The sequence below is a fragment of the Nansenia antarctica genome, assembly GCF_963989245.1.
Source record: "Nansenia antarctica genome assembly, chromosome: 9".
Classification (NCBI taxonomy): domain Eukaryota; kingdom Metazoa; phylum Chordata; class Actinopteri; order Argentiniformes; family Microstomatidae; genus Nansenia; species Nansenia antarctica.
In genome coordinates this window covers 1,859,445-1,875,505 of record NC_137679.1, presented here as the reverse complement: position 1 = coordinate 1,875,505, position 16,061 = coordinate 1,859,445, and the positions used below count along the sequence as shown (strand labels likewise).

At 42.4% G+C, this 16,061-nt stretch overlaps 1 protein-coding gene across 1 annotated transcript in view; it reads left to right on the top strand.

The window, feature by feature from the left end:
- Window positions 1-2,000: 2,000 nt before the first annotated feature.
- The window catches only part of swap70b (switching B cell complex subunit SWAP70b), a gene marked incomplete at its 3' end in the record, with an annotated part of 33,610 nt that continues 19,549 nt past the window's right edge, over window positions 2,001-16,061 (top strand). The window contains exons 1-3 of the mRNA XM_080539136.1: window positions 2,001-2,099; window positions 9,738-9,878; window positions 14,803-14,976. Coding sequence (XP_080395262.1) covers window positions 2,004-2,099; window positions 9,738-9,878; window positions 14,803-14,976 — 411 coding nt within the window. The 5' untranslated portion in view covers window positions 2,001-2,003. The remainder of the gene's footprint in view (window positions 2,100-9,737; window positions 9,879-14,802; window positions 14,977-16,061) is intronic.

The following is a 16,061-nucleotide window of genomic DNA, read 5'->3' as shown; positions in this document are numbered from 1 at the left end:
ACAAAATACAATGTCAGTGACGTACCTACTGTTGTTTTGTCCTTTCCTTATGTTGTGCTGCCAACCCTCCATGTAGCATTAACAATCACTGTGCTGTCCTGTGTGTTCTGTGTGTTCCTGAACGAGGGATCCTCCTTCAGCGACTGTCATTGCCAGTGGCCTGTTAAACACGGTCTTAGAAGCGTAATTCTCTTGTTTCTAACTCTTGTGTAACCCCCCCAGCCCTTCACAAAACATTGCTTTGCTATAGCCTGTGTCATATGTTCTTTTAATAAATTCTTCATCAAATCAAATTCATGCTTGTAATTCATTCTTTACTCTTTACATAGCCAGCAAATGCTTTTTCCTCTGAATCAACTCTGGCAGGTGGAAATGGAAAGACTCATTGGGTTAGTCCCATAGAAATAACCTGTAATCTGTTCATGTAATCTGTCATGTGGTGAATTTAATAAGGGATGGATAGTCAGCTATAAACATTCCTTGAATAGTTAACACCTAACCATCTATGGGGCTGTCCAGATAAAGTGTTAAGGCCAGGTGACATCATTGGGGCTGCTGTGTCTCAGGAGGTAGAGCCGCTGTCTAATGATCGCAAGGTTGTCAGATCGGCGGTTCGAGCCCCGGCTGGCCACATGTCGAAGTGTCCTTGGGCAAGACACTGAACCCCTAATTGCTCCCAGTGAGTGAGCCGGCGCCTTGCATGGTAGCTTGTCGTGAATGTGTGTGTGAACGGGTGAATGAGAAGCCGTTGTAAAGCTTTGGATAAAGGAGCCATATAAGTGCAGTCCAAAGCGGCGCTTAGATGTGACCTGGCCTCTAGAGAGGTGCTTCCCTATTGAATTGAAGCACTGGTCTGAAGACTTGTCAGAATTTGTGTCCACAAGATACACACACCACCATCTATAGTAGCAGTCACTATACAGCTACCACGTTCTGTCACATATGTGCCTGAAATTGAAAAGCATTTAATTTTAAAATAGTTTTCCTACCCAATCAATTCAGACAACATTCTCCACACTCTAAAAGTAAAATGTTTTTTTTTATGTATTTATCAGGACTTACAATTAGAGCAAACCAGATAATATTCACCTATTCTTGGTGGATAATTTTGCCCGGAAGCTCGCAAGTTTATTGGATAAACAGTTAGGTCCAGAAATATTTGGACATCGACACAATTCTCATCATTTTGGCTCTGGACACCACCACCATGGACTTGAAATGAAACAATCAGGATGTGCTTCAAGTGCAGCAGCTTTCATTTGAGGGTCTTTACCTCCAAAACAGGTGAACAGTGTAGGAATTACAACAGTTTCTATATGTGTGTGCCCCCCCCTTTTTAAGGGACCAAAAGTAATTGGACAATTGGCTGGTCAGCTGTCCCATGGCCAGGTGTGTGTTGTTCCCTCATTATGTCATTTACAAGGAGCAGATAAAAGGTCCAGAGTTCATTTCAAGGTGGTATTTGCATTTGGAATCTGTTGCCGTCGACTCAATATGAGGTCCAAAGAGCTGTCGCTATCAGTGAATCAAGCCATCACTAGGCTGAAAAAATCAAAACAAACCCATCATAAACCAATAAAAGAAATTCTGATTCTGATTCTGTATTTTGGCCAGCCCATAGGTCCCTGGCCAACTCATTGCATAATAGTTCAACAATAATGCCAACAGTCACTTGGAACCAATTCAGTGCGATGGTTATTGGTCCATAACACAGTGGCCTACATTTAGACTGTTACAGACAGATAGAACCACCCATAGGCACCACGGTCACCTTTATCAGAAGAGAAAAGTTGGAGTATGATGAGCAAAGACTCAGTGTGCGTCTGTGCGCCCTGGCGCTGAGCGGTGCTCTAACACCAGCACTTCCACGGCCGGGCCAGACAGAGTGTCTGACAACGTGTCATGTGACTGTCCGATTGTCTCCGATGAGGAAAAACAACTTTCCGATGCACGATTTATTATCCACGACCCGATCAAGCGAAAGGAAAGAGGCACGGAGCGCAATGGCACTGCGGGACGAACTCCTGAAGTCCATATGGCACGCTTTCACTGCGCTGGACCTGGACAAAAGCGGGAAGGTTTCCAAATCTCAGCTAAAGGTATGTATGATTGTTTAACCGGGTCAACCTGAACCCATCACTTGTTTCCTTCATGACTTACTTAACCAGCAGGACATTAGAATATGCGCACTCAGAGAAGCGCTCCGCTTGGGACTCCGTCCTTCTCCAGACGAGCGCCGTGGAACATGTCAGCCCACCTGGGGGGTATTCCATCAACGTTGCTAAAGGAAAATCCGGGTTTATTTTTTTGGAAAAAAATAATAATTGCCAAAATAAGCCTGGATTTTCCTCTAGCGACGTTGATGGAATACCCCCCAGGTGATCATGATTTAAGATGAGCAGTGATTGTTTCCACCCAGTCTGGGTTACTTTGGAATCATTCTCTCAAATAATACAGTGCCCTTGAGTAAGTCACATGTTGGATGTTAAATCAAACCATTAGCCTATAGTCTAGCAGGAAGGGCCCTCAGATTTTGAGATACCCCTACCCGAGGTAGAGCAAGTTACAACAATGATTTTTCTTATCTTTAGGGTCTCCCATTAATGAAATTGATTGTTGTAAAATTTTATTTTTGGGGAAAAGATGTTTTTTTGGTTGTTCTTTAGAGCTACCCCAATCCCTGAAAAAGAGCCAAATTAGACCAGGCCGAATATGGGGAAGGTGACAAAAAAGCCCATAACTTGAGAATGATCACTCTTTTCCTCTTCAGATTTGCTGAGGTATGAACCAGGTGGTTGTCCTACATCACCAAATAGTCAGACAACTATTTACCTAAATAAATACTGAATTATAGTCCTGTAAACTTAGCTTTAGTTTAGACGGAAATTGTACTTTTTGGTGACAGGAACATAGGACTCCATCACTTTTCTCTCATTTATCAGAAAAACAGAAATCCCTGAAAAATATATCATTACTGAATTGTCTAGGGTGCTATTGAACAATAACCAGTAGTTGTATGGAAATATCTCATACAGTTCTATTGCAAATGAGATTTCTTTAGACATAGGCCTACCTCTTCTCTGATACAGTCAAATTCCGAATGGGGGATAAGTGGCATAATAGCCTATAAGTTAAGAATGTTCACTCTGATGGTCATCATATTTGGAGAGGGAAATACCAGGTGGCTGAACTACATCACAAAATAGTCAGAATAAGAGTAACCCAATAAAATAAAGTTTATTAGTTCTAAATTACAAGCCTCTAAAACATAGGTGTAAATAGTACAGGTTTTATTAAAACTGGAACCTTAATTCAAAGTACAATTAAATACAGTCCTCAAACATTAGGGGACACATTTTGACATTCTGCACAGCAGGTGCAGAACTCTGTACAGGGAAGGCCAACAGAGAGGCACTGGCACTTTCCACTCTCTCCACACTTTGCATCTTTGCAATATAAATGAGTGATGTCTCTCACTTCTGTAGGTGCTGGGGGTTTTGTAAAAAGGACAGGTTGAATGGCCCCATCTCTGATAATCCACCCCTTGCCAATAGGACTCCATAACAGGGGTTTGGGCATGTGGCTGTGACACCATACCGCTGTCTGGAACATTGCTCTCTGCACATGCTGCTGAAATGCATCCTCTGTTGGCGGCAGATTTGCAGAGGCTGTATCAGATGTTGATGCAATTATGAACCTCAGTTCATCCAGGTTTGTGCACATCAATCCATTTTCCATTTTCTTTTTTCCATATAGGAGAAGCGCAAATTCTCTTGCGACTGGCAAAGACTCTTCCAAGCTGGCAGAGAGTCCAAAATGGGCCAGATCTTTGAGCTCGCTGAGATGGGTCTTGAGTTTGTTGAATGCTGTTGTCTTTCCTATTCTGTACAAACTACTTGTTGTGTCACAGCCAGTGAGTGCATGACATGCTGGTAGACAGTTAGACATGTCTTTTCCAATCTTCTCAGATATGGTGTTGATGGGGACATATCTCTCTCTCATTCCATGGCCTGTATGCATGTACACCAGAGATGAACCAAACATTTCTTTGCTTGCATAGTATATGAGCAGTACTTCCACATCTGTGTCATCAGACCTCACAATGATGCGGGAATATGACTCTGCAAGATGTATGGCATGGAGCACCATCCTTGTGTCTGCCTCCTCCTGATCACTGTACAGTGATGTCAAACTGCTGACTCCTGCTGTGCAGATGCTCTTCACCTCCTCCCCTTTATCAAATCCACCTGCCAAGATGATGGAGTCATCTGAGTGTAGTCTCTGTGGGGCTGCAGTGACAATGTAGTTGCTCACAAACATGCACAGTGCAGTCTTGTTTCCACTACTCCTCAAGTACTTCCTGTAGTTTGGGACATTTGTGTTGCCAGTGATAACATGTGTAGGCCTTCCATCACTTGCACCTCTCCTTTGCCTCTCCAGGTCTTTGATTGACTGTGGGCCGTCATACCTGTCAAATACCATGACCACACATTGCATTTCTTGTTTTCTATTTAGAAGTGACAAGATCTTCTTCAGGATGCATTCTGCTAGCTCACTGAAGGTCTGGAAGGCTGAATCATGGAGGCTTTGAAGCATAGCCATGCCATCAATGATGTATGCAGATTTCTCTGTGGTGTCAGACAGCTCTTGCATCACTTCTACTACCGACTCCAGTTTTTTTGCAAGGTCTGCTTTTGTGGTTTTTCTCATCGCCCCATCGTCATAGAAGAGAGAGGGTGGGACAGCAGCCAATTCATGACGCATCACATTCTCCAATGATACGTCCCTTTGTTTTGAAACAGCCAGGAGTCTCCTGAAGAGGACATCGGAATCCATCTGAAGCTGCTTAGATTTACTAGATTTTATTACTGCTATCATATCTGTGAATGTTGCCAATTTATGTCTTTTCTCAGGATCCCAGAAACTTTTTGGTGTATCACTCTTAAGTCGTTCATCAATGAAATTAGCATTTAGCTTTTCTCCATCTTCCAGAAAGCTTGAGAGATCTTTTGCCACCTTTTGTGATGCTACTTGTCCACTTGAAATATTGATGAGCTCATCGGGAACTTTCTCCAAATCAAATGGGTTCTGCCTGTCTTGCACAAACTCCATTATCTGTATAGTTTCCCTCTCATCCCTGTCCATGCGGGCTGCTCCATGTTCTTTGTGGGATTTTGGTGCATGTGCCGCTGCATCACAAAGCTCTGTCATGGCATCGCAGTACTCACTGGTGACATGCCTTGTAATGAGCCATCTTTTCAGAGCTCCCTTTCGTAGTGTGAAGCCGATAATGCCTCCTTGACCCTTTCCTTCTCTGTTGATAGTTTGTTCAAGTGCTTGATCGGTGGCTACACAGTTGAAGTTTCTCTCATCTGAGCGCCGCACAACAAACCCTCCTTCTCTCATGAATTTGTAGGACTCTGGTTGGCTTTTTTCAAGGGCTTTCATTTCAGCTATGTAGACTGGCATGTACTTTGCATAGTTCATCCTGCCAGCAGCCCGGAACCATGGTATTGCTTCAGACATGCAGTTGAGATGAAGGTCAAAGTTAGCTTCACGCTCTGATCGTAGCATTCTGAGTAAGAGATCAGCCCCTTTGAGGAAATTCAGCCAGTACTTAAAAGTTGCTGATTGTTGAACTCCCCTCTCTGAAAACTGTTGTATTCTTCTCCTCAGTTCAGGAAGGTCTGTCTCCGCTTCACTTAAGAACTGTCTGGCAGAGACCTGGTCGTTGCCATGAAAGGCATGCTGCACATCTCGCAGGAGGTGTTCTTGTTCAGCAGACAATGGACTTTGGCCTTTTTTGTTCAGCCAGGAGACCAGTGCCATCCAGAAGAGCCTGAACAGAGCCTCTGAAACAACCTTGATGCTCCTCACACCTCTTGTCAGTTGTTTACCCTGAAGCATCTGCCGAGCTGTTGCGTCAGCATAGACTCCAGACTCGGTTATCATGTCAAAGAGGCCCCCGTCTGCATACACCTTCCCAATGCTTGCCAGAAAGGCCATGGTGACGTGCATTCCTCCAATTCTCATGGTGATCTTGCCATCCAAAGCTTCAGGTTTGCTCCACAGAATTTGCTGTGCTTTGCTGTAGATGGCAAGGTCAGCAGTTACAAGTATATGCCTCTGTCCCAGTTCTTGAGCAAGCTGTGTGAGCTGCAAAAGAGCTGTATAGATTGTAGATAGGTCTGATGGTGAAGCTCTTATGAAGGGCATATATTGTACTGTTGTTAATGGGATGTCTGACGTGGATACATAGGCATTGAATGCAGACCATCCTGGGATTCTCTGTTCTTCTTCTTTCATGATACGGCTCACCTTCCAAAGTAAGTCTTGGCCTTCTGCTGCCTGAGCTTTTGTGCTGTCTGATTTGAGGACCTGTGGTAGAACTGCTGGTGGTTCAGATCGCCTACCTGGCTTGATGTATCTGAAATTCAAGAACAAGTCATTAGGCATCTTTTGTCATAAAATTCAATCTTTAACAAAATTCCCTTACAAACAACAACACTCCAGATTCCTTAGATTATGATGTGTGACCTCACAAATAATGTGTAACTTGAATATTGGACAAATGCTAGTCTGACTTACACAAGTGTAATGTGAAACTTGAAGCCTCCAGTGCACATTACACATTTAACATTTTAATATTGGATTATATTGCATTAACATACAGTATATCCGAGCCATTTCAATCAAGTATTGCATGTGTCTGGCAGATAGTTGGTCTATAATATTTACCTCTGAACCTCTTCATTATCCAAATCACAGCTGTCCAGGGCATGGAGAGATCTCTCCGGGATTCTCAGGATGGGGTTGTGTGCTGTGGCAACATCACCTCTTCTGTATACAACAATTGCCATGGAATGTGTTGTATTTTTGCCATCCAGCGTCTCTTCATTCTGGTCAAAGTTGTCAATGGCTGCATCAATTATCCCATGTTCTGTGGTTCTTGTCAGTCCATTTGGAATGTAAACACCTTTGCTTCTCTGTAATTGATCTGCTGCTACTGATGTGAGAAATCGACGCACTTCATCATACGACACACAATGACCCATCATGTGTAGCTTGTTGATAAGGGCCTTGCTGCCAAACTCATGATGGATCATAATCCCAAGTCCTAGTGTGATAGGTGTACGTCTGCTGCAGCATTGTGCAATTAGATCATGGCAAAAGGTTATAACACTTGTGTTATTCTTCAGAGCTGGGTCCTCGTCACAGGTCTGCACATTTTTAAATGCACCTGCATTGACACACCAGTTCACAAAATCATACAGAGTGTTTGGCACATATTCACTACACTGGAGAAGGGAAAGCTTGTCACTGCTTATGTAGAATTGAGGCTCATGCTCAACCTTTTCCATAGTTTTCCTCAATATATGTGCAGCCTGGTGGAGGATTTGAGTGTCAGTGAGGGTCTCTGTTCTCTGTGGAGGCATTGTCTCCCTGTCTTCTGTTATGTTTTCTCTGAGGAGAGAAGCTTCTCTCATTGCATGGCCAACAGTCAGTGAGATGGAGAATGTTATGGCTGCTGCTGACCAGTTGGCTACAATGTTTTGAAACATGCAGCTGTCACTCAAACCAGAGTGGCAGAGAGTGTTCCACTGTCAAGCTTCACAATTATTTCCATACTGTACTTTGAATTAAGGTTCCAGTTTTAATAAAACCTGTACTATTTACACCTATGTTTTAGAGGCTTGCAATTTAGAACTAACACACTTTATTTTATTGGGTTACTCTTATTCTGACTATTTTGTGATGTAGTTCAGCCACCTGGTATTTCCCTCTCCAAATATGATGACCATCAGAGTGAGCATTCTTAACTTATAGGCTATTATGCCACTTATCCCCCATTCGGAATTTGACTGTATCAGAGAAGAGGTAGGCCTATGTCTAAAGAAATCTCATTTGCAATAGAACTGTATGAGATATTTCCATACAACTACTGGTTATTGTTCAATAGCACCCTAGACAATTCAGTAATGATATATTTTTCAGGGATTTCTGTTTTTCTGATAAATGAGAGAAAAGTGATGGAGTCCTATGTTCCTGTCACCAAAAAGTACAATTTCCGTCTAAACTAAAGCTAAGTTTACAGGACTATAATTCAGTATTTATTTAGGTAAATAGTTGTCTGACTATTTGGTGATGTAGGACAACCACCTGGTTCATACCTCAGCAAATCTGAAGAGGAAAAGAGTGATCATTCTCAAGTTATGGGCTTTTTTGTCACCTTCCCCATATTCGGCCTGGTCTAATTTGGCTCTTTTTCAGGGATTGGGGTAGCTCTAAAGAACAACCAAAAAAACATCTTTTCCCCAAAAATAAAATTTTACAACAATCAATTTCATTAATGGGAGACCCTAAAGATAAGAAAAATCATTGTTGTAACTTGCTCTACCTCGGGTAGGGGTATCTCAAAAACTAAAGCCTTTTTTGAGGACTTAGCTGCTAGACTACTAGGTTTTGTGCACATTGTTGTTTTCTCCGTTCAGAAATGTCCACTCATCGTCCCGCTGTTGACAAACCATACATAGATAATAAGATAAGCATCTGGCATAATCCTGTCTATATTTGATTGCTAATAGGCTAGGTGCACGATCTCACTACTTCCTGAAAGGCACCTGGCATGAACATATCCTGTTTCACTCTATTGGTTTAATTGATTAATCAGCTGTGCGGTAAACCGTTGGAACACACAGTGCTCAGCTGATTAATCAATTAAACCAATAGAGTGAGACCGGATATGTTCATGCCAGGTGCCTTTCAGGAAGTAGTGAGATCATGCACCTAGCCTATTAACTAGCAATGTTTTTTGTTGTTCTTTTAACTGTTTTGCATTGGTTTCAGAGATCGCATGCTGACAGAAGTTAGTCGTAATGCGTAGGCTACATGCTATTTAGTGTATTATATATATATATATATATATATATATTAAATGTTCGTTAGTTTGTGGTTAATTTGACATTAGATGGCTAGTTGGCTAATGTCTAGGTCCTTAATTATCAGAAAAATGTTATGGTAAAAAGATCAGGGTAGGCTACATACATCGACCTAAATTATGTTTTCACAAAATAGTCCTCTTAAAAATGTATGGTTTGTAAAGTGGTGGTTGGCCACCATGTTCTATCGTTTGTCACCACCCCTAATTAGCATATGATAACAACAAAAACTACTTACATGGGCTGTTTGCGGCAGGTGTTCTCTCATACAGAGTGGGTGTGTGTGTGTGTGTGTGTGTGTGTGTGTGTGTGTGTGTGTGTGTGTGTGTGTGTTGCAGGTGCTCTCTCATACTGTGTGTGTGTGTGTGTGTGTGTGTGTGTGTGTGTGTGTGTGTGTGTGTGTTACAGGTGTTCTCTCATATAGAGTGTGTGTGTGTGTGTGTGTGTGTTGCTGCAGGTGTTGTAACTTTATAGGTTACATGATTGAATAGTATGTTACATGATTGATTGACAGTTAAGTGTTATTATTTATCGTTAAGGTTCTAGAATGCCTTGTATGCAAGTTGACAGTTTGTTTTGTTTTTGAGAAATACGAATTGTACATTAAATAGAAAGTGAATATCTAACAGCTCGTTTTATAGAAAAGAAAGTGATCACAAGTGTATGTCTGCAGAATTTGTATATAAAGAACCTTTCGCTTGATATCACCAGTCCTAGCCGTCATTTCAGAAGGTAGAAATACTACAGCAGGTGCTCTCTCATACACAGTGTGTGTGTGTGTGTGTGTGTGTTCCTCAGGTTCTCTCTCACAACCTGTGCACGGTGATGAAGATCCCCCACGACCCCGTGGCCCTGGAGGAACACTTCAAAGACGATGACGAAGGCCCCGTCTCCAACCAGGGCTACATGCCCTACCTGAACAAGTTCATCCTGGACAAGGTACGGCTTAGGAACCATAACTAACACCTAGTAAACATTTAGTAAGTAAGTAAAATGTATTTGTACAGCACCTTTCCCAGACCAAGGGTCACAAAGTGCTTTACATATAGAGAACATAATAAAGAAGAAACATAATAAAACATAATAAAAGAGCGAAAGCCATAGCAGGTTAAAATAGGCAAACAAGTGAAAATAAGAACAAGTAACAGACAACAGGTGTACAACAACATCAACAGGACACAGAGAGACAGGCCCTTGGCTTGGGACTATCCAAAAGCCTGTCTATACAAGACAGTCTTTAGCTGTTTTTTAAAAGCCTAGACCGAGACCGCTGATCTAAGATCCCAGGGCAGAGCGTTCCAGAGCCTGGGAGCCACGGTTTGGAATGCTCCATCACCCTGGGTCTTCAGTCTGGCACGGGGGACAACCAACACACCCTGGTCAGAGGACCTGAGAGACCTGCTGGGGCTGTAAGGACGCGGTCACAGATGTACACCTACCTCTGGACATATTCACTATTGTTATATGGAAGTTTGGCTGTTTTATGTTCCCACTGCTGATGTCAGAATGGGTCAGTGAATTGTGTTTATTTATTTATTTATTTATTTTTATTTTTTATTTTATTTAACCCAGACAGACAGTCCCTCATTAAGGCAGGCAGACAGACAGACAGACAGACAGACAGACAGTCCCTCATTAAGGCAGGCAGGCAGACAGACAGACAGACAGACAGACAGTCCCTCATTAAGGCAGGCAGACAGACAGACAGACAGACAGTCCCTCATTAAGGCAGGCAGGCAGACAGGCAGACAGGCAGGCAGGCAGACAGGCAGACAGACAGACAGTCCCTCATTAAGGCAGACAGGCAGACAGACAGACAGACAGACAGTCCCTCATTAAGACAGGCAGACAGGCAGACAGGCAGACAGGCAGGCAGGCATCCCTCATTAAGACAGACAGACATACAGACAGGCATCCCTCATTAAGGCAGACAGACTGTCAGACAGACAGACTCATTCTCAGGCTGTGTGTGTAGAGCCCTGCATTCCTCCTAGCCAACTGACCCTGTAGAACCCTGGAATGCATTGTTTAGTCAGGAGCTGTGATGTCACAGAAGAGGAAGGGAAGAGAGCGCGGCTAAACAAACAGAGAGCTCCGAAGCTGCTCCAAGGCCGTGACCATGTGACCTGCTTACACCAGACACTTCTGGTTCACTTCTGGCTGCGGTGGTGGTTTAATGATATCCCCTGCGTGTGGGGATACGCAGCAAAGTGTGGGGTCACTTTGTTAGCCTTGTCAGCATTCAGTTAATGACATATGACAAAGTTTTTCTATACGACTAAGTTTTCTATATGACTAAAAACCCATCTTTTTATAGTTTAGTTTATTTAAAAGGATCCCCATTCTTCCTGGGGGTCCACATAAAAAGACAGACAGTCAAACTAATTAGTGAGCAGTGATCAATTATGAAAACACTGTATATGTGTAGGCCTACATACAGTGTATGATGATTACATGTTTATGAAATGATACGCCGTCACTTTTCTCTTCTTCTACGTCTGTGTCCGTCTGGTCCTCTTAGTGTGATGTGACAGAGGTCTGAGGTGTCAGCCTCCAGACAGACAGACAGACAGACACACAGACAGACACACAGACAGACACACAGACAGACAGACAGACAGACAGACACGCAGACAGACAGACAGGCAGGCAGACAGACAGACAGGCAGACAGGCAGACAGACAGACAGGTGCCTTTAGACAGACCAGCCAAGACCTCCAACACCCCCCACTCCCTAGGGAAACTCCACCATAGTGTGTGTGTGTGTGTGTGTGTGTGTGTGTGTGTGTGTGTGTGTGTGTGTAGGTGTGTGTGTGTGTGTGTGTCTGTGTGTGTGAGAGAGAGACCCCCAAGACCACTATATGTGTGACCAGCATTCACTTATTAAAACACTGTATATGTAGGCCTACATACAGTGTATGATTATTTATTGACATCTTCGTGTGATGTGACAAAGGTCTGAGGTGTCAGCCTCCTCCAGCGCCCAGGGGACAGTGATAAGACTTTGTTTAGAGACCTGCAGGACTCGTCACGCCAGTGAATGCTAATGAACACGCTGGGTATCTGGGAGAGAGAGAGAGAGAGAGAGAGAGAGAGAGAGAGAGAGAGAGAGAGAGAGAGAGAGAGAGAGAGAGAGAGACAGACAGACAGCGCTGGGCGCCTCAGGGCTTTTCACAAGGCCCTCATTGTTGAGGTGTCGAGGAATGGGGAGAGTGTTAGGAGGCAGGAGGGAGGTAGAGAGGGAGAAAGACAGGGAGGGAGACGGAGAGAAAGAGCAGACTGCACTGACTAGGACTGAGAGAGACAACTAGACAAGCGTGGCAGTGTTGTGAGACACAACGAGAGCTGCTTCTCTTTCGTAACAATCAGACTTTCACAGCTGGGCAGGCTGAGCTGCTGCCTGGCCTACCACGTCTGTTTCTGTCTCATCGGGTTAAACTGCATTTCTCAGCACGTTGCTATTCTTACTGCGGTGTTGTTGACTCATCCACAACCACAACTGGAAATAGTGCCTGCTAAACACTGTCTGCTAATAGTCATGCACGGCATGGAACCGGTTTACTCCATAGTACAATTACCTGATTCTTTTATCCGTTGTAAGATATTCTCCTTTGTTAGGGAGAAGGTTGTTGTAACTTTATAGGTTAAAAGAGATTGATTACTATGTTACATGATTGATTGACAGTTAAAAGAGATTGATTAATATCTTACATGATTAATTGACAGTTAAAAGAGATTGATTAATATGTTACATGATTGATTGGTAGTTAAAAGAGATTGATTAATATGTTACATGATTAATTGACAGTTAAAAGAGATTGATTAATATGTGACATGATTGATTGACAGTTAAAAGAAGTACATTTCTGTTGTGTTAGCTAAGAATGGGTAGAACTGCGGGTTCTAGAATGCCTTTGCAGCAAGACGTCATATAAGTTGACAGTTTGTTGTTTTTGAAAAATACGAATTGTACATTGAATTGAAAGTGTAAGTAGTAAGTACCGTTTATTTATATAGCACAAAATTGACAACGACAAACAGCCGCCCAAAGTGCTAAACAGATAAAAAGATAAAGAGAAAAACAAGATAAAAGAGATAAAAGTGAATATCTAATAGCTCGTTTTATAGAAAAGAAAGTGATAATAATAATAATAATAATAACTTCGATTTCTATAGCGCCTTTCAAAAAACCCAAGGACGCTTTACAATTCTAAGATCACTAGTGTATGTCTGCAGATTGTATATAAAGAACCTTTCTTGGTATCACCAGTCCTCGCCATCCTTTCAGAAGGTAAACATACTACAGAGGTGATTACAGAGACATCCTACCCAGATGATCATAGAAATGTTTGCGTCTGGTTTTCCATAGTAAGGAAGTGAGCGAGTGAATAAAGCACATTTCATACAAGAAATGCAGCTCAAAGTGCTTTACAACAGGGATAAAAACACAAGGTGAATATAAAAACATATACATGAAATGATATGTCCCATAGATGTCCCATAGATGTCCCATAGATGTCCATCTTCCCATGGTGGTGTTTTATCTGCTTGAGCTTACATAGGTGTGCGTTTGCATTTCAGTGCCTCTCTCGCATCTCTGTTTACCTGGTTATATTTTTATTATATTTATTTTTAGAATATTTTCTCATAGCTAGTCAGTGTTATCTTTTGTTGTTGTCACATGACTTGTGACCTTTGGAGTGAGCTAATACTCACAACAACTGACTAGCTATGAGAAAACATTCTTAACCCAGAGTTATAAAAAATAACTGTAATAAATGTAGATACGAGATCTGAATCGCTAAAAGGAGATGTTATTGTGATGCTGTGAAACTGGTGACATTAGTTTGAACATTGAGTCAGGTTGTTGTCGTCTCCTGGGCCAGGATGTGCTCCTAATCTCTGTGATTATACGCCGGCCAACTTGCCAATAGTTTCTATGGTGACCCCAGTGTTCACCGCCAGAAGAAAAACATTTGCCCTCTGAAGCACTGCGTGTACTTTCATCAAGGGCTCTCCTCCCTCTCTGTGCTGGAATTGGAGGATAAGGAACGAAAATACAAGACCCCTTTTCTGTCCTCTCTCACCCGGGTTTGTTAATTTGGTTGGGTTTAAATGTGTTTTCTCGTTAAACCGCTATGCTGTAGCACCTGCCATTCAAGAAGAAGTGGCCTCACAAAGAGAGGAGTGAAAGCAATCCTTTCTACATCGCCTGCCTCAAAGACACTTTCTATTCTCAATTACATGCAAATCCCAGACGAAGGCCACAATGACCTCACTACAGAACTGTTCTTTAACTTCCAGGTTTTTTTTTACAAAAAACGTCAGATCAGATATATAAACGGGTTATTTTGATAAACCGGACACATTTTGTGAATATATATGGTTACTTTCTCGCCTGAAAACATATTAAAACTTCATAAAATGACATATTAACACTTGTAGAGCCAAATTACAGATTTTAGCCAATGGCGGCCAAAATTGAGGATTTAAAAACGGAGGGTTTTGCTTTGCACGCTGATTGGCTATAATGTTCTTCTTCTACGTTTTATGTGACAATGTCTTTTTAATAACAACTTGCGCATTACTAAGTATTTACTAGCTAAGATTGACAAACGATTGGCGTGGTGCAACCGAAATTAGTAAACAACTAGTTTGAAACTAGCTAGTAACTACTAGGGATTTAGTAACTACTAAATGCCTACACTTAGTAATGACTTATGCCAAATTGGTGCAACCCAGGCCTGTTCTTTAACTTCCAGGTCCAGGACAAACTTAATGAACTCACTACAGAACTGTTCTTTAACTTCCAGGTCCAGGACAACTTAATGACCTCACTACAGAACTGTTCTTTAACTTCCAGGTCCAGGACAACTTCGACCGGCAGGACTTCAACCGAATGTGCTGGGTGCTGTGCGCCAGGAAGAACCTGAACAGAACCAACCTCCTCATCTCCGACGAGGACGCCTTCAAGATCTGGTGCATTTTCAACTTCCTGTCCGAGGATAGATACCCGCTGGTGATGGCCACGGAGGAGGTGAGATTGTAGCATTCCAGACGGACTTAGTTCAGACGGTGACGCCTTTTTAATAACTGATGGTCCATGATGCAGGTTCAACCATGTATTTACACACACCAAATACACCACAGACACACCAAATACACCATGGACAGACCAAATACACCATGGACACACCAAATACACCATGGACACACCAAATACACCATAGACACACCAAATACACCATAGACACACCGTAAGAGCTGAAAGTAAAATCAAACACAGCCACGATCAGCATCCATCAGCTAGCATTAGCCTACTTGCTAATTCCAGAGCGTTTTACACGACATTGAACCAACACATTAAAATCACACACAACAATGAAATTGAAATGACAGTCAACACAAACATACCTCTTAGCCTTCCAGCTAGGTGCTATAAAACGATGATGAAACAATCAATTCTTCACGAATCCTTCAACAGTTCAACACCTTGCTTTCTTCTCTGTTAAACTTTTTCGCGCATGCGCAGTTACGAAGAAGAGAGAGAGCATACTCGGGTTCTTCAAAATAAAGGATATTCAACACAAATCGATATTCAAACAATACGGGGTATACAAAGCACCGTCATTAAAAGATCTTAACTTAGCTTATCTTATACACAAATACGGGTCATTTACAGAGATCGATAGGCAAACGTACAAACAGATTGTCCTCAAACTGTCAATAAGCAGGTGGAGAAGCCCCCGTCCACACGGGTGTTGGCAGCAGTTGAGAGAGTCAGCAGCTTGTCCACCACTTGTCCATCACTGAGGACCTGACATTACCACACCATACCCACACAGGGGTCAGGTCTTGTTATTTCATGAAAATCTGCTAATAAAAATCGTCATCTGACTTTTGGTGTGGTGGCTTGCTGAATTCTGCGTTCAACCTGGCTCATACTAGCTCTCATCTGTGGCATTTACTGAAAGAAATATACAGCTATTCAAAAGGTTAGGTTGATCATTAACTAATTATAACCCTTTTTTTTATCAGTGTGAAGAAGTGGGTGTATGACACAGAACGTTTATTTTCCTTATTGGATATTTTAGACACCCTCGTTAGCACTCACGATAGATA